Source organism: Epinephelus lanceolatus, chromosome 4 (genome assembly GCF_041903045.1).
Source record: "Epinephelus lanceolatus isolate andai-2023 chromosome 4, ASM4190304v1, whole genome shotgun sequence".
NCBI lineage: Eukaryota > Metazoa > Chordata > Actinopteri > Perciformes > Serranidae > Epinephelus > Epinephelus lanceolatus.
Window position 1 is genome coordinate 29,781,272 of NC_135737.1, and position 19,177 is coordinate 29,800,448.

Below are 19,177 nucleotides of genomic sequence, written 5' to 3' on the forward strand. Positions count from 1 at the left end.
AGACACAGGGGCGGGAGACAGAAAGAAAGCGAGAAGAAAGCGACACCGAGAGAGCGAGCTGCAGATTAAGACGTGTTTTTTTCCTGTGTAAGCCTGCACTGCTGCAGCCCATCTATCCGCGTAGTCAGTCCAAGAAACAGAGGCAGAGACGGGGTCACTTTTTTTCCCCCCGAGCGCGTCTAACGCACCGCATCTCCGCGCCGCGTCTCACCGATGCACAGCAGCCGGGTGAAGACATGTTTCAGGAGATAAGAATCCCTCTCTGATTTGGATTAGTCTGTCTGGGAGTCACCGTGAAGTCTGCTGGAAATGAACACTGAAGGTGCATGTCGGTCTCAGAGCATTCATGATAAGAGTCGGCGCTTCTCCTCCTTCCCCATCCACATGAGAAGTTTGACTGGAGCTGGCTGAAGGGAGGCTACCTGTGATTCCCATTGGCTGGTAAATCTTTGGAGCTCAAGCAAGTGGACGACTGTTTCACAGGACACTGTGGTAAGTGGTGCGTTTCCCCCCCTCATCCTCAGCTGCATGATGTAGGATGTCAGAGCGTGTCTTTACTAATGAAAATTTGCATTTTTTTTTAATTGCCTGTCTGGGGTAGCACAGTCTGACCTGACTATCGCACCTCTTTATGTTCTGCTCTGTACTTTTTGAATATCCGTCTGCAACTAATAATTATCTCATTCAAGGTCATTAATTCCCCTTTTCACATTTCCATTGAAAACCTAACTGTAACTCAGTGTTTCGTGAACTGAAATAACTTTTATTGAGTTAACACAAGTGGTTAACAGTGAGCTGACTGTAAGATGTACAGGTGTATATTGCCCAGGAGCCCAACAGCAGGATCTTCAGTTTAGATCTGTCAGAGTTGTTATCTGCATGTCAGATTGTTAGAAAGTGTTCCTTTGATGAAGATTGCTTGCCCCGCTTGATAGAGATATCTGCCACATGCCTTGCCGGATAACTCCGCTCCTTAGAGATGCCACGAGACTGCTCAAAATGTCTAAATAACTTTTCCTTCTATTCTCTAAATTGTAAACAGCTCTTTGCCCCCATCTCAATTGCTGAATGCTAAAAAATAAATATTGAATACAATGATATCTCTATTCTCATTGACCCAAGTCTCATGTTTAAAATCATACAAAAAGTGGCTATTGAGGTTATTGAGCTCTCACTTTTACCAGGCCATAGTATCACAGTCATTAGTGCCGGTCGTCCTAATTAGTTGTCAAAGCAAATGTGCAGAAATCATTCAAGCTGGCATCAGTAACACCTGCATGTCAACCATCACCAGTGCTGAGAGCTGATTGAAATGGTGTTCAGACCGTAGCAGAGATGGTGGATCTGATGTGGACAGTTGTGTGGATGCCATCTGATCCCACCCGTTTAGACAAAGTGTAACTAAACCTTTTCCTAACCCTAACCACAAATCTTAATCCAAACATAGCCTGAGCTGTACCCGATTCATTAGCTGGTGTCTGCATGTCTGTGTGTGTGTGTTTGACCTTGTTAGCGCTGCGGTTAGACTAGTTGAAGAGGCCATTAAATAGTTTATACTGGTTGAACGCCTTTCTGTTTCCACTAATACCCTTTACTCCATAATGAAGGCGACATTTGCTCATGTGTTAAGTGAGTATCTTGACCTTTGGGCAGTTAAGCCTATGAAACTGTGGATGTTCTTACAGAAACACCATTTTCATTATTTTCATTATTGTCATTAAGAAAATGTAGAACGTTTTGTTTTAGTAGATGGGATATTGTGTGTGAGAACATGGAAAGCTGTGGAACTGGTGTTGCCAGTGGCTGCTATGGCAGACTTTATTTCTACAGTCCAGCTTTGGACCTGATAATTCTCAGTAAATTCAGATGGCAACACTGACATTATGAAGTTATGACCACAGGGTGCTGCCCTTTAGCAGCATGCTAAGGATTCAATCAACATCCCCAGAGGTTTACAGAGCAGTGAATAGAGATATTACATATAAGAGAGAAGACACATAACATTTCATTTAGTTTATTAAGCAAGAAATGAAGGAGGAGGCTGCAGTGGTGGAGGGAGTCAGCAGCACAACCAGGCAGTTGCTGTTTGCTGTTTATGGCAGGTCGAAATCAGTGAATGAAGAGCTGAAACATGAATATATTAAAGAGCCAGTGCCCCACTGTCAGCATATGTATATGTATATATATATATATATATATATATATATATATATATATATATATAAAGCAAGCGAGCATTTGCACAAAATGCTCACCCTGTTTACTGTAGGTATGGCATTTCTATCTGAACTGATTACAGGTGGCCTTTAAAGGCCAGTGCCTTGAAAAACAAAGCTAATGTTAGGGGTGAGCTGAGTAATGACACTATATGGATGCTTTTCAGAGTTCAATTTACAGCTATCAGTAGAGATACATTAGGCTGGAAAAAACAACTGGTGTTTCTTTAGTCTCACTGGGTTCATTTGCTGTTTGACAGTAACACTAAATGAGAGCCAAAATAAAGACAGAACAAGATGAAGTGTGCTCACTCAACTGTTTTGTGGGTTTGCTGGTGACAGATTGTGCAGCTAATGTAGCTTTTTGGCTCTCTCTCTTGTTAAGCATGGTTACTATCAGTTATTAAGAACTTGCTTGTCTTCATTCTAATAAAGATTATTCTATAATAATAAATGATTATGTTCCAGCAGCATGAAACTTATTGGAGCAAAGCACAACCAGCGATACTACGAGTGAATGACAGCATGTAATTCAAGCATGTATTGGTCCTAACCTTTGGGAACAGTTTATGGCAAGGGGTGGGAGAAAGTCACACATATGCAGTCACAAGCAAGTCTCAAGTCTTAACCTTCAAGTCTCAAGCAAGTCCCAAGTTACTGTGGTGAGAAGCAAGCAGGTCAAATATGATCCCTTCTTTAAGTCAAGGAAAAAAAGTCAAGTCATTGCTCAGGTCAAGCAAGTCATGAGTCATATGAAACTCTGATGATCTGGTTAAAAGTTAGCTTTTGAGCCAATAAGCTAATAGGTTAGCTAAAATGACTCCTTCACATACTTTTTTTGTGGGTTTTGTAGTTTTGGATGAAGTTGGGTGTTGTGGTTGTAGGGTCACTGATTTTACAGCTGCCGACCTGGCGTACCACTGTCCTCTTCTTACTACCATCATTGTCAACATAATCCTTGAATCCAGATTTTATTATTACTGGGTTGTGGCCTCTGTTGTTCTGTTGTGTCCTAACAGGTTGCCCTAAGGACAAAACACCCAAGCATAAGCAGAGTACTGTAGTGAATGCAGTTCAGTGCAGCCAGGAATGCACAGATTTGTACCTTGGTGAAACAAAACAACCACTCCACAAGCGCGTGGCACAGCACAGGAGAGCCAGCTCCTCAGGTCAGGACTCGACAGTCTTGAGATCCCTTCCCAGATGACTAAACACCCATTCTCACCTGGACCCATCTAACCCCAACAACACACGATGTAGCACTTATGATTACCAGGCCCTGGAGAACCTTCACCAACAACAGGTTAGCGTTTTGTGCGAACTGCACTGGGAATCACCCAATTGTGTTTCAAAAACACAACTTCTCAATATCTGGGAAAATTCCTATATTTAATAAAATAGTCAAGTCCTTTCGAGTCATCTGTCTCAAATATTTTACCAATGTTAGTCAAGCAAGTCTCAAGTCCTCAAATTTGTGACTCGAGTCAGACTCTGTTGAAGTCATATGACTTGAGTCCCCCACCTCTGGTGTATGTAAAGATAAAATAAGCACCAGCATCATCTTGCTATCTTCAGCATTTCAGCGTAGACCTTTAGATGACCTTTAAAACTTTGATGCATGTAAGTATACTTGTGACGTATTCCTACTATGTGACTTGAATAATTTATTAAAACTGGGTAAGTGATGCTAGAACAAGTCACCCCCATTAACCTCATGGTCTAGTGGCTGAAATTACCCACTTCCGTTCCTGCTGCTCTAAGTTTGAGTCTGAATAAAGAAGTCTTTTTACCAGACATTACATAACAGTGACAGATTAAATGTGGTTTGATATAATACTGTGCTGACCTCAGCACAGCGTTGGTGGGAATGCAAAAAAGAGGTTCAATATAAACATTGGTGGTACACGAGGAAAAGCGGTGGACTACCACTTTATATTGGCCTGCTTAAAGTGGCTGTTGGTCTAATTCCTTGAAAGTAGGTCAACCTGTTGCGATTAGCCAGCTCTTTCTGTCTGCTCTGGTCTTCAAGACAGAAAAATCATTCAGGGAGAAATGCAAACGTGCTACATTTGGCACCAGTCGCAGTGTCATCAACAGAAAGGGTGACGGTATTGTGTTTGTGTTCTTTGCTGCATAGCACTCACTAACTCGGCCCCCTTGAGCAATTACATTCACTGTTTCACATGACTGCTGGAAACGGACTAAGGGGGGAGGAGAGGGCAATACGTGAAATGAGCAAGATGAATGTGAGGAGTTAGAAGAGAGTATCTATAGACAGGAAGATAAAGAGGTCAGTAAGGACGAGATGAAAGGAGGTGGAAAGGAGGTAAAATCTGCTTTTAGTTCATTCCATCTGTCTCCATATACACGGAGTAGAATAGATTGGAATAAATGAATACTTAGTTTGCATAATGTGGGAGTCATTGTTTGGATTTAATGTTGCTTTGCTATTTTCAATATCAGTTCATTTGAAGCTCCATAAATTATCAATCTACTTTTCTGACAGCCACTCTGTTCAATCTGATCCATCACAAACTATTTAAAAAAAAAAACTCTCTATATATATACATATATATACTTTTATTAATCCCCCTGAGGGGAAATTCATTTTTTTTCACTCTTTTTTTTGTCATTAACACACAGGTCTGAAAGACACACACATGCACAAATAGGACCTATACAGTACATACACAAAGTGGAGAGATGTCAGAGTGAGGGGGTTGCCTTGGTCAGGCGCCCCGAGCGGTTGGGGGATTCAGTGCCTTGCTCAAGGGCACCTTGGCAGTGCCCAGGAGGTGAACGCATCCAAACCTCAGTGAGTGACTCAGACCTCCCTGCAGCTGCTTCACAGTTAATGCTGCTTTTCATCAAATTTCTAATGAATGACACAAAAAACTGATGTGAATAAAACAAAACAAAAGTTAATCTACACATCTGGCAAAAGATAGGAAGTACAGGAGCACCAGTGGAAGGCTTTTATAGTGAAGCAGCTGTTGATTGTTCTGTGTTCCTAGTTCTGCATTCGACACGGTGGACCATAAAATCTTCATTAACAGGTTGCGCATTAGAATGGTTTTCTTCATACCTCTCTGACAGAAGTTTCTCCGTCTCAATAAGGAACTTCGTATCTGATTCCTCTCCACTGTCCTGTGGTGTCCCGCAGGGCTCGGTTCTTGGGCCTTTGTTATTTTCTCTATATTTTCTACCATTAGGACAAATAATAAACAGATAGAACATCTCATATCATTTATAAGCAGATGATATCCAGCTCCGCTTCTCATTCAAACTGTCCTAGTGAGATAAGTGTCTGGAATGCTGAAATGTTTTTACAACTCAATGCTGATAAGATGGAGGTTCTGGTTGTTGCTCCTGAAAATGTTGTCCCCCTCATTATGCAAAGTATCGGACCTCTTTCCACTGCTGCTCACACAAACCTGTGTAATTTAGGAGTAATATTTGATCAATCAATGTCATTTGATTCCCACATGAAGCACCTGAGAAATTTAAGTAAACTGAGATCTGTTGTTTCAACTGCTGAACTGGAAATGATTATACAAAATGTTGTGTATTGTTGTTGTGTCGTGTGAATTCTTATTTTTTTCATTTGTGTACAAATAGTTTTGCTAGCTGTGTACTCTTTACTATGTGACTCATGTAGTCACTTTGTCTCTATGATTTCTTTCTTGTTATATAATGCCCCTGTGAAGGACTTCATGACCTATGTCTGCAAAAAACGCTATATAAATACATTTTACTCAGTGAAGCAGCTGCCACCAGGAAGTGTTGATTTTGCATCTGCAGTAAATGCCTTGCAAGGGAGTATTGAAATTTATTGTTATTAAGGGATATACAGTAGCAATATAGGATCAGAAAACACTGAAGCTTCTTTGGATTGTAAGAACAGGAACCTAAAAATCTAACTCAGTTCAAACAGCAGCAACTCTTCCTCTACACAGCTATACTGAATGGTTAGCATATGTGAGTGTTTTCCGTGATGCCTTTTTTCTTTGTTTGAGCCACTCTGTTGACCATGATGTCAATATAGCTCTGCAGAGGGTGGCACAATCATGCTTTGGTTCTGTTCACAAGCACTGCATGGATACTGCATAGGTTGACTCAGGAATTTCCTACTGCGAATGCATGATGGACCAGATTGGCACACCTAAAGTGGGAAATAAATACTGTGCTGGCTAAAGTGAATGAGAGAGGCCCCCCAAAAAACTAAAGGTACATGTGCATCATCCATCAGTTGTTCCAGTTTTCCTGAATACTGCCTACAGTATAACCATATGGTGAACAATGGAACTCAGTCTCTTATGTGTATATGTCATTACATTATACCATAATATTTATGTGTAACATACACAAGTCCAAAAAATTTATTCCACACGGCACTCTCACATGTTGGCCAGCCAAAATAATTGCAAGAAGGTTGCAGAGCTTGCAAAAAATTTCGATTAAATAGCACAGTGTTGGTTCTGCATAGAAAATTGAGCATAGCATTAGTTCAGGCAGGACACGATGTCAAGCTCAGCTCACATCCCGGCTACATCAGCTGATCTCAAACAGCCCAATCAACTGATGGAGGAGCTGATTGATGGAGGGGAGTCAGCTGATAGATCACATGATTCCTTTCTATACAACCAATTAGTGAATCTCATTCAGGGCGCCCTATTTAAACTGCTCTGGCCTGCCTACAGTTGCTGCTTCCTCTGCAAGCTGCTTTGCAACCTGCGTCCACCAAGTTCCTCCTTTTCATGTTGTCTGACTTATCAATGTCATTTCTGTTTGTCATTGCTGCTGCTCTGTTCTGTTCCCGGAGGTCTTTGCTGCTGCTTTTCCTGCCTTAGGCTTTCCATGTAGGCGCATGGAAGGGCAGGGAAGTTTGCTCTCTCTGCCTCAGGCTTTCCCCGAGTAAATGCAGAGAGACCCCAGAACAGAGCCATACTGCCAAATATAATACTGCAAATGGAAATAAAATTTTCTTTGACTGAAGTGTTCCAGACTGAACTGCTTTTGATGAATATGAGTGGTGATCCCACATTTTTTATTCCTCCAGTCTTATCAGTAGATGTTGGAAAAAAAGGGAATAATGACCTGTACCTGTTAGTCTTACTAGGTAAATTAGGACAAATGTCCACTTTACTTTCACCAACTCACATGGCGTGGGCAATCAATGGGCAGATCACTGACAACAGAGTTAACATGAGGGCAAATATCAGAGCAGCAGTACTGTCAGTATTGGTGATAATCTGACACATATTTTCACCCTGTTTACAAAACCTTTCCACACTGAATGAGATGTTCTTTCTTCAAAAGCAAACAGACGTTCACCATATCACCAAATCAAATTTCCTCTCAAGTGGTTTCTCTGTGATTTTAGGTTAAGATCTTGATCTTACCACACTTCAAAACCCGGGTTTATGCTTCATAGCCCTTAGTCACATGCTCTCAGTTACTAGCTGAACAATACAACCAAGTATGTAGTTGTGATGCATTGGAATGTTTAGCTCAGAGATTTTGATGCTGCTTCTCAAAACAGTTAACTAAATATGAAAACCTTTTATCGTGAAAAAGTGCACCTGTGTCATTGCAATGTTTAGTTGTGATTAAAGTCTTAAGATCTCTTTAACACACACAGACAGTACTGTTTGTGTGTCAGTCTACCCTCTGCATGCTGCTGCAGACATGTTTCTGTTTTTGTGCTGAGGATGAGAAGTGGGTCACATGCTTGAATTATCCATTTGCAGGGTTGCATGCATCAGTGCCAAGAAATTGCATTACGTGGGAGACTTCTGCTAAGGAGACACAGAGACATTTCTGGAGGATGGAGGTGGGAGCTGAGCAAGGACGTGCACAGAGGAACGGACGCAGTGACGCCGTGGCCAGAGAACTGCGCCCCTCTCCCTGCACCAGCCTGAAGGTACACAAACTAACATGTCTGGGATGAGGGAGCTCCAGACATCTATTTGTCATGTGCTGTCTGTGTGTAGGGGAGAGGTCACGTGGTCTGGTAGCATGATGCCTGCATGATGCCTGCATGCAGTGGTGTGTGTATAAAACAAAATTACAGTCCAACAAATTATTTCCACAAGATTGATGTGTTTGTCCACGAGGAATACTGTAGTTTTTCTGTATTATTATACAGGCATTCATTGGACGCAGAGGAAATGAATGCTTCTATTCATCGACACACTGTAGCGTCTAATATGAGATTGTCTGGCAGGTACGCACCTGGCAAATATACCAAGCACTAGGTCTGAGGTTTCAGAGGTTTTGCTGATGTTACTAATGTAATATGCAGAATGAGGGGCCTTCTGTGCTCTTAACATATATACTAATGTTGTTTTTTTAATGCTATTGTTAGTTGTGTGAGGTGGCTTCTGTGCTATAACCATGTTACTTGTTGATAGTTTAGGACACACTGGTCATTTCTCATCACGTGCTAAGATTTGCATCATTGCTGCTACCACACCTGTTGTTTCTCACTGGGATATGTGTCATTGTAGCTGGTCAGAGCCACCATTTGTCTATCAAAGTGTATCATGGGCTAAAAAAAATGTTTTGTAAATACCAGGATGTGTGCCACTCACACACCTCTAAACAGTTGCTTTATTTCTAAACACTGAAAATATCCATATGCTGTGTAAGCTATCATGTTTTCCAGCCCCCACCTGCTGGGCGATTGTTTGTTAACAGGAAACCCGTCTATTGGCACTTATCTTCTTGGCACTTTTATGTCGAGCCTTGCCTTCTCACAGAACTCATTTGGCAGAAGGCGAGGCTGTACATTGCTGATGCTTCCTTCCTTCCTTTTGCTCACAAAACAAAATTTAATAGATCCCATCTTTTTATTGTTCTTTGTCAAAGAGTTTTAAAGTTCACTTTTGACCTTGGAAAAGCAGTTGGCAAAACAATCTCATTTCAAGGTGAGAGGTAGCTGCTGTTCTGGATCTTTCGATTATATCACAGAATATCAAAGTCCTGCTCCAGCCAGTGATACTTCCTGTTATTCCATTAACGTTCTCTCTCAGACAAAGAATTAGGGTGCGGTTAATAGTTTGACGTAATCTATAACGTAATCTATTTGGCAAACAGATTGCTGTTATATCATATGTGTCAAAGCGATAGCATGGATATTGGCATGGATAGCATTAGCGGTAACTTCTCATATCAGCAGGAATTCAATTCCATCTGAGTGATGACCGGTTAGCTTTATTTAACTGACAGTTGATGTGGGCAACTATATTGTTTGCTAGTTTCTGTAACACAAACAAGTTAATGAAAAAAAAAATTTAAATCAATATTTCTCAACAATTTATAATTATCTTTGATGAGTAAGTTAGCCATACTGTATATCACCTACTTTGTATCAAACTGGGCTTTCACTATGGGGTCTTAATCACCTTGTCAGCATCTATTTTGCCAGTACCAGCTGGCGTTTGCTTAGCAACTTTGTCCCTTACATAGCCTACTGTGTTATGTAAATGATAACTTACCAATATTTCACTAACTCGGTGAAAAAGCTGAAGTTTCATAGCACCTTGCTGGTCCAAATACTGAAAAAAACTATTCCAGACATTCCCAAAATGAAAGCTCACTGTCTTGTTTTTGCCTGTGACTCACACAAACCTACACCGTATGTGTGCTGCAGGTGTAGCCAGTAAAAAGATATATTCAGTGGTGCATCCACTCAACGAATTGTTCACATCAGGGATTTCTTCAATGTAACCAAAATACAACATAAGTTGACCAGCTAGCTTACGTTGGTTTTGTTGCTGTGATGCATGACAGTGCACCTGTGCAAGCATGGAGAATGATGTATGACCTACAGCTTCTACTATAGACCATTTTAGGGCCGATGTCACAATGACGTCATTTGGAGGCAAGACACGACTCGTCACCACAGGGCTGTAGGCTAAATAGGAGTCTTAAAATGTCATCTTGTTGTGTTATTGGGAGCCAGAATAGAAGGAGTCGACTCAAAACATTCATTTGATCTCATAACAGATGCGACTGCCCTTCAAAAAACACTATGGCTAAATGCAAGATGAAATGACTGAGCGGATGTGATTATTAAAAGTGCACACATGTAGCCTTCAGCACCACTTCATATCAAGTTAAGGAAAAAGTATTTACTGTTGTAGGGATGAATAACATTATGTGTATTAAGGGTCATCATGTCCACCTAATCAGAAATTGGGGAAGTATTAACAGGAATATTGAATTTTTCCATAATGGCTAACTTTTTAGTGCGTTAGCTAGCGTTAGCTTTGATTGCAAAACAAACCGGAGGAAACCGTTCAAGTGTCATCCTACTAACACAGACTGTGCTTTCATGGTGCTTTTAAGTGATGGAAAAAAAAACACCAAAACCATACCAGGCAACACAACCATACTTTTAACCACATTTATAGAGGTAGTAGCATATTCTGATGGATAATTCCTACCCTATATCTGCTTTTAACCACATTGTGATAGATATTTCTACCTGACAGAATGAGCTGCTCTACTTTTACCTACAACTTGTGGTCTATTCTGATAGATTATTTCGCTACTGGTAGGTCATTCTGAGCGGGTAGCTCTATTTGTCAGAACACCGACTATCCCACCTTCAGCAGTCCTGTCAAATCATCCATCCACTGAGTGAGAGCCTATGGGTAGGCCAGTCTGGTCCCGTTGGTCAGTGTTTACTTTTTCAAGTAACACTCGCGGTCCCTGAGAGTGAGTGACCTGACATGATGTGTTCGTAAATTCAGTCTGACGCTCTACACTAAAATGAAAAAAGGGAGCCTTAACAAACGGTTAACTTCATCACACATTCACTCCATTCGGTGCTCTGCTGCTCTGTCTCCACAGACACACTGCAGGGAGTGCGCTCTGCCACTCAGAGAGTGCGGCGCTCTGGATAACTGAACGGTACATTCTGACAATGCTCCGATTTTACAAAAGCTCCAGTTTGTGCCAGAGTGCACTCAGTCACCCGAAATGAGTATTTCTGAATTCACCACTTATATCATCTTCCCCCATTATCTAAAACAAGCCAACAGAGCTTGCTAGCTCATGCTGACTAATTTCTGTGGAGAATTGTTTTTCCCTCCAGCTAAGCCCCGCCCACCAAACATCACACTGTTTACTAACAGTAAAAGGGTTTATGGTTGTCTGTCATTTTCCTGTTTTAGCAACAACGTTTTTTTTTCTTGAGCATGAAATTAAATTTCATGTCATAAAATGGTGTGGCTTATCAACATTGTCAGGAAATGCATTAAGAGAAATAGGAAATATCATAAAAATGCCAAAATACACTGGAGTCAGCAGATTGAGGTTGCTCAGTTGTTCTCGGCACATAGAGGACTTTTCATTCATGTTTACTTAAAGGAGTCTCAAAATGCATTCTTGACTGTAAACAGCAATTGACAAACCAAGGTCTATTTAGTAGCTCTTCTGGAGATGTTGATCATACCACATGATCTTCACCAGAAGCTGAAGTTAAAATCTATTTTGTCCTAACAAAGGTTCCAGTCATTTACTGTCATGAACATAGCAGAAAACAATATGGCTCCTATTGTGACTTTTCCATTTGAAGAATGACCTCTGATAAATATAAAGCAAGGCAATGACATATTTATTCTCACAAATTACATTTAAAATTCATAAGCAACAAAATGCACCAGTGCTCAGTTCAATACACTCTTCAGTTTTGCTGCTGTAGCCTCTCTTGGTCTGATATGATCAGTAGCAAAGGATGACCAATGTTAGCTCATGTTACCATATGATGTTAGCGTATGACAGACATAACTGAATTAACTTGCTGACTTCATGGCTTTTTTTCTATTATGCTTTCCAGCATTTTATGTCTGTATTAAAAAGCTGTCAATGGAGAGATGACAGGAAAAGAGGAAACAGAGAGTTGAGTAATGACGTGCAACATAGGTTGACAGCTGGATGCAATCGGAAGATTTGGTTTGTGGATAGCGCCTTAACTATAGGCTACCAGGGCAAACCATTACTCTTCTTTTACCTTTAATTAAATTAAATGATTGAATTAAATGCTAATTTTCACTTCTAAGTGCAGTGGAAGTTGATTATTAGTATCTGCAAAGATGGTGCACGTGGTACTGAAGGGCAAAGGTTAACACAATTTAGGTTTAACATTTTCCAAAATAGCCTTTTTTAAATGGCTCTTTAATGGGGGCATATTATGCTTTTCCAATGTTACAATCTCTGATGTTCATGTTAAAGGTGACCAAAGATTCAGATAATGTGGTAAATTTATGTAAAATCTCTGTGCAGCAACCTCAGGCTGTTCTGAATACTCTGTTTAATACTTCTGAGACAAGCTGACATCACTTCATGATGGATTTTTTTATATGGTCATCTGCTCTGGGCACTTTATTGCTAGTGTTCACATCAACCTGGTCGCACTCCTAAGCTGTCAAAATATGGCGCTTGGGCAGTGACTTGCAGCATCGGACACTGATGAAAAAGCTGTCCATTAATGTTGGACATATAGCTGTTGGAGACATAGCTGGTTGCCGTTATAGTTTAATGGCGCCCAGCAGCGTTGGGGGAAATGTGGCGGGACAAGAGTGCAAGTTAAGGTGGCGAAAGTCCAAGTGGGGCAGGTGGGAGGGGTGGTGGATGGGTTCAACAAACCCATCCACGACTTTTACCCAGGAGAGCGGTGTTTGTGTCTCGTAAAATTATTAAGCCAAACCCTGTTCCTTTTTCCTAAACCCAACCACGTGCATTTGTTGTTGAAGGAAAAAAAAAAGTCAATTTGCAGTGTTGTACTGACGTAGTGCATCTATTTTGAAAGAGACTGTAAACAGTAAATTTCCTGTAAAAACATCAGTGTATTTTGAGAGAAGACAATGCATGTAAGAGGCAGAACTTGACACGGTGTCCGAGAACGTCAACAACCAACACACCCAGGGTACCTTGCACGTTGTATCTGGACATGGAAAGTCCATGACCAAATGTCGATATGTGACGAGGTTGGAGTGAGAATGCGTTGACATTATGAACACTGTAACGTGTAGCTACATGCCAGCATCAGGGAAACATGCAATCTTGGTTGTTTATGTGCTGTTGTTAATTTCTCCCTGATTTGGGATCTTATTCCTGCTGCAAATGTGGGATAAATCTTTTTCAATTTAAAAAGCTATATCCAATCTCCTTGTAATGTAGAAAAAGCACAGTCTGTCATCCTAACATCATTGATTCAACAGGTAGAACCAAACCACAGCTAATTTAACTTATCTCTCAACAAGTTAGTACAAAAAACTTAAAAATTCATTGTGTTAGTAGAAGACATCTAGATATAGAGATCCATGAATGAAGCAAACCTAAGCTAATGGCTTTTTACTTCAGCAACTACATGCTTTTTAACAATACTGTTCTTATTGTGTCCTCTTGTTGCCATAGTGAAAATGTCACAATTGTTATTGATGTTTCTTTCCTAGAAAATGAGACAGAACATGATGTGAATCTCATATTGTTATTAATAGACCACCTCAGTCTTTCTTTTCTTTCTCCCACCTCAAACAACCTTCAAAAAAGAAAAAAGTCCAGTTGGCTGAAAGCATATCTTCTGCTAACGACATGAAAGTTAGTAAATCCCTGAATGAGATCAGACACTCTTGTTGCTTTTTCCCCACATGAAAGTGATGTGAGACAATGGTGTTCAAGCAGCTTATCATAATACAGACTGCAGTGGCAGGACAGACTTGTATTTCTTCTCAGAATTGTTTGGTTCCCTGACCGGCTGGGTGGGACATGGCACAGCCTGTTTCAACTCTAATTATGGGCTCAGTGTTATCCTCTGCTTTTTTGTTAATTCCAGCTTTTGGTGCTACAATGTCCCAGTGTTTTTTTTTTTAAATATCTCATTTGTTTCTTGCTTCAAACATCATCTCAGAACTCCCTAAACACTTTCTGATCATGTAACGTTTTTTATGAGACTTTTTTTTTCTTTTCTTGGACATCTCTCTAACTGTGTTTGTTTGTGTGTCTGTGTGTGGCAGACTCCTGGTGTTAGTCTAAGCGTATTAGGTGGGTGACATCAATGGGCTAAGAACAATAGCAGGTCGCAGGTCAAGAGGCTTTGTTTAAATTTCAAACAGTCTTAGTGTGAATCCCTTTTCAATGATCTTTAGTCACAATTAGGCCACTGCTTATTTGGCACTTCCCAAAAACCAATTAAAATAACAGAGAAAGGCATATTGTACTCTGTTGTTACAAATTCTAATATGAGCAAAACAACATTAAAAAAAAGATCCATTACTTTCTTTAGTCATGACTTATTTAGTAAGGAAAGGAATGATTTGGCTGTTTTTCTTGGAGTTAGACGAGAAGATGGATACCACTGTCATACCTTGAATTTGAATTTGATGAAATGATAGCCCCTTCAGATGTAACATCTCATTTTCAAGGGTGTCCTTGAGAAACAAATACAAAACAAAAACATACAGAAAAAACTGCATTACATAACAAACATACACTACATATACACGGCTACAGACATCTCGCTCATCTCTCCCACCCACACCCCCTGCCCTCAGCAGTTGTACAGGAGAAACTAGAACTGGATATGGTGACCTTTAATAGTAGTATATAATAGTATATAGTACATAGTAGTTTTCAGTACAACATTTTAAAAACATGAAAAGTTGTTTTGAGATGTGAATATAGAGAAGTCCTTCAGCAGTGGAAAGAGGTCACAGATCTTAAGAAAAGAGGAAGATTATTCCAGTCAAAAGGAGCTTTTTACTGGAATGACCTTCATCCAACTTCTTTGAAAATCCTGGGGACAAAAGGGATATCGCATATGTCTAAGGGGAAATGACAAATTTAATGGGGTCAAAACCTGTTTCAGATAGGAGGGACAATTGAAATGAACACATTTGAAAATGAATTCAATCCCGTGAAATAGCCCTCTAGAGTTTGGCTGCAGCCATTTCAGTGATTCATACATGAAACAGTAGTGAGTTCTGTATGGACACCTCAAAACAAATCTACAGACTTATACGCTACATTAACGGGTCTAAGATGAGTGTCAGATGTGTTTTGATAGACAATGTCAGCATAATCAATAAAAGGTAATATCAACAAAATTAGTCTTTTTCTGACCTGAAGTATAAAACAGTTAATTGATCGATAAAGAGAAGTCAGACAACCATACACTCTTCTAATAATAAAATCAATAGCGGGCTAAAAGAAGAGTTCAGGGTCAATCCAAAGTCCAAGAATCAGCTTTGTCAAGAGGTGATCCATCATCAAAATGGATATGCAAATTAAGGGGATGGAAATGGTTGTTTGTTGTTATGAAACCAATTTTGGACCAAGTTAACAGTGAGCCATAAAGAATATTGGATTTGTAATATATCTGAGTTGGACATGTAAATAACAGTGTCATCAGCATACAAATTGGTGTGGCAGTTTGAACATACTTGAGGTAAGTCAATAATAAAAATAAAAAAAGGAGTTGACCCAAGGCTGATCCTTGTGGAACACCTTTTTCCAACAATTAAGTACTCTGACTGATACCCCTGAAAGACAACACAGTGACATCAGTTATGAAGATGAGTATTAAACCAGAGGAGAGCATTTTGACTTAAACCATTACAATAGAGCTTGTCAAGGGGGAGGTAGTGATCACCATACCAAAAGCTTTGGAGAGATCAATGAAAATGGCACCTGTAACCTGGCCTTTATCAAAGGATGAGAACACATCATTAGTGAATTTTAGAAGAGCTGTCCATTAAATGTAAGGCTAACTAACTCAGCTCTGTCCAAAGGTAACAAAATCCATCTTTACCACATTATTTCTTGTTTTTTTCCCCAGCACTCTAATGGGAACTACTGAATAAGAGCACAATTCCACTACAAATAATTAGCAAAAAAAGACCTAATGTGAGAGGGATGTGTGATGTCAGCCCTCTGAATTAGCTTTCAGTTCAGTTCATTTTCTTTGAAAGCAGTTTTGTTTCCGTCATGGCACATTAAAGGGTTACAGAGGATGAGTCAAATCAAAGAAAAGCCATGTCAGAGGTTCAAAAGTGTCTTTGATTATTCATAATTATTTTTACAATCATGTGTTTCTAAAGGACTCTGTAACCCACTCTGGTACAAACAACGTCAGTGTGGGGCGTTAAATAACTGAACAGGCACTAGTGTTGTCAAAAATATCTATTAACTGATAGCCTACATGTTATTTCCGAATATTTAAAGGTTTCACAAATCATTTTCTGCAGCATTGATTCATCTGTTCCATCTGCACTTTCTCTCTTACTGTTAATGCTACAGTCGTTCTGCTGTTTTCTGCTAGTAATCAAGAAAAGAAAAGTTGTTGTTGTCACGTTATAGCCTCGTCTTTTTTTTTTTAATTTTTTTTTAGATTAAATTTGATAACGTCAATATCAGTTCCGCCCCCATGGTATCAAAATTTCTATCAGATATCAATATTTTTCAAGTTATTGTATCTGTGCTAAGCTTGAATCAACAAAGACATATTGCACAGACTCAGACAGTTTAAAATGTAAAATGTGATGCCAATGTTAACTTAATTCCTACTGATAAAAAATATAGGGGGGTTGGAGGAAAGCAACCACTGGATTTTCTGACAATTCATAACTTAGATTGTTTATTAGCTTCACATAAAGTTTTTGCTTTTTGTTTTGGAGGGAAACATAAGTGTATGCAGACCTTCATGTAATGTTAATCCCCAAGGAAATGCACATGTGATGAGCTACTTTTGTTAATGCCCCACAGCTAGCACTGCATGACCTTAATGGACGTCTGTTTGCATTGATCCCATCATATCATGTAAAGGGCACTTAACGAGGAGAGGTGGTGCATGTATAAGACGAGTTATTACAATTACAGTAAAGCTCCTGATTATCTTAGAACTGTTTTCATACTTGCTGAATAGACTCAGACCTTCTCTTTCCCTCTGTAACCTTTTTAAATGTGGTTTTACCAGCACTGGTAGTAGTCAGCTGCTTCCAATTCAACCACCACCCTATGGTTAAAAGATCAAACTGTATCCTCAATGTTAATTATTTTCACTTTACGAGCAATTTTATTGGGATATCCTATAGGCGAATAACACTTCCAGCCATTGTTTTATCTCCTATGGTATGTCTTTGCATGATCATTAACGTAATGTGACTCTCATGTGCGTGGGTTTTCTCACATCAGCACTTGATAGCCAGTAAGATGACAGGATGTAGTAAAAGAACCATGACCAAGGCCACAACCGTTACTTATTTACAAGCACTCACGGAGCCTGAAAGAGATTACATTATTATATAGACAACACAAAGGTTTTATTCTCCTTCTGTCTAAACTCTGCGTGAAACCACTGCCATTTTGCTGGCAGGGGAAACTAGCAAGAAAGGAGTGAGCACTTATTTGAAGTAGATGTAGAGAGAGTCAGTGAGGAGAAAAGAAATAGAGAAGTGTAAGGAAAAGAGAAGAAGAAGTGCTTTTTCAAAATCACATTTTGTAGGTTCCCCTTAAGCATTGCTTTAGAAGATGGACACTTTCAGATGGACTCTATCTGTAAGCATGTGGATATGTTCATTCTAGTAAAAACCCCTCGCTTATTCAGTATTAGCCTACATTCATCCAGCTATTGTCTAATTGGTCTCTTTGTGTCTTATTGATGTCTAGCTACAGTCTGACAGCAAAAGAAACATTTGGTTGCCTACACTGATTAACATAAATGAGTAACTGGAATTGGCATGCCCCAATTCGTTGCATGTTATGCCAGGGTTGTTATGGTGGCTCCTGTTTGTGTCTGTTTGTGTGTGTGTATTGTCAGAGCACTTGTTGCGTAAATAAGCATGTTAGCAAATGTGTTATTAAGACCTCAGTTTCAACTTTTACAAATCTTTAATCCAAATTAGTGTATGTACCTTTTGCTTTTTCTAACATGTTTTAAAGATAAATACTGAAACAGATCATTAGTAAGATGATCTGAGCTCTCTATGCCATCGGTGTGACACAGAAAATTATGTATGCTTTATACCTTACATTATCTATGCTACTTGCTGCTATGGGCAAGGAGAGACAAACATGTGACTCTAGATTAGATTAGACTAGTCTATTTCTGACATATTTCACAGAAGTCTGTGTTCGCTTTACGAACGAATAACCCTTTAAAGATTTATTAGGTTAGGTGTGAAAGAATCTGAAAAAGTTGTCGTAGAAAAAATAATTATTTCAAACTTTTGGAAAAATCTTGAGTATACATTGACTATTGCTCATGAAAATCCCTAAACATATCTAACATTATATGAAATATGCTCCCTGTATTACTAATTTACAGTATATTGCTGCGCTACGTAAACATTGAAATGTATCATGTGGTGCACATCGAGCCTTGTGCAAGTCCATCCTAGAGATGCAGCCACCTAGAATTTCGGCTCCCAACCAAAAGCCTATTGGCTGCCAGACAGCTGGCAGTCAGCTCCCAACCAGTGGTTTCCTGACAGGGCATGTCTAGAGTCCACTATCAACACATACAATCTCATCCCAGCCAAGGGCCAGGCAAGGTCCCAGTGGGGATCCACCACAGATTTGCTTGGGCCCTATCACAGACAAACGGAAAAAATGCAGGTGTCTGGATCTGTGCATGGATTACTCTCCTTCTTTTATCAATAAATTCATCCATTTGTTTGTCTGGCTGTCTTTACTCAAATGTAAGCCAGTTATTCTCTCTTTGTTCTTGGCAGTTCATGCTATCTGACCTACAGTTTGTGTTCATCTCCATCCCTCTCCTCCCACTCGACAAGCTTCAATTCATCTAAACACCATTATTCTTGTGATGCTGGCACTCGTGTTAATTAGGGAACGTTGGAGCGGTAAAAGTAGGCTAATGAGGGGAGTTCATGCATCATAGCAACTGTAGTGATATCACAGAGCTTCTTCTGTTGTTCATTCCCTGTGGACAAAGC

At 39.8% G+C, this 19,177-nt stretch overlaps 1 protein-coding gene across 1 annotated transcript in view; it reads left to right on the forward strand.

Annotated features, from left to right (window-relative positions):
• The window catches only part of LOC117259958 (solute carrier organic anion transporter family member 1C1-like), a 56,066-nt gene continuing 36,889 nt past the window's right edge, over positions 1–19,177 (forward strand). Inside the window, exons 1-2 of the mRNA XM_033631783.2 lie at positions 1–492; positions 7,967–8,139. Coding sequence (XP_033487674.2) covers positions 8,044–8,139 — 96 coding nt within the window. The 5' untranslated portion in view covers positions 1–492; positions 7,967–8,043. The remainder of the gene's footprint in view (positions 493–7,966; positions 8,140–19,177) is intronic.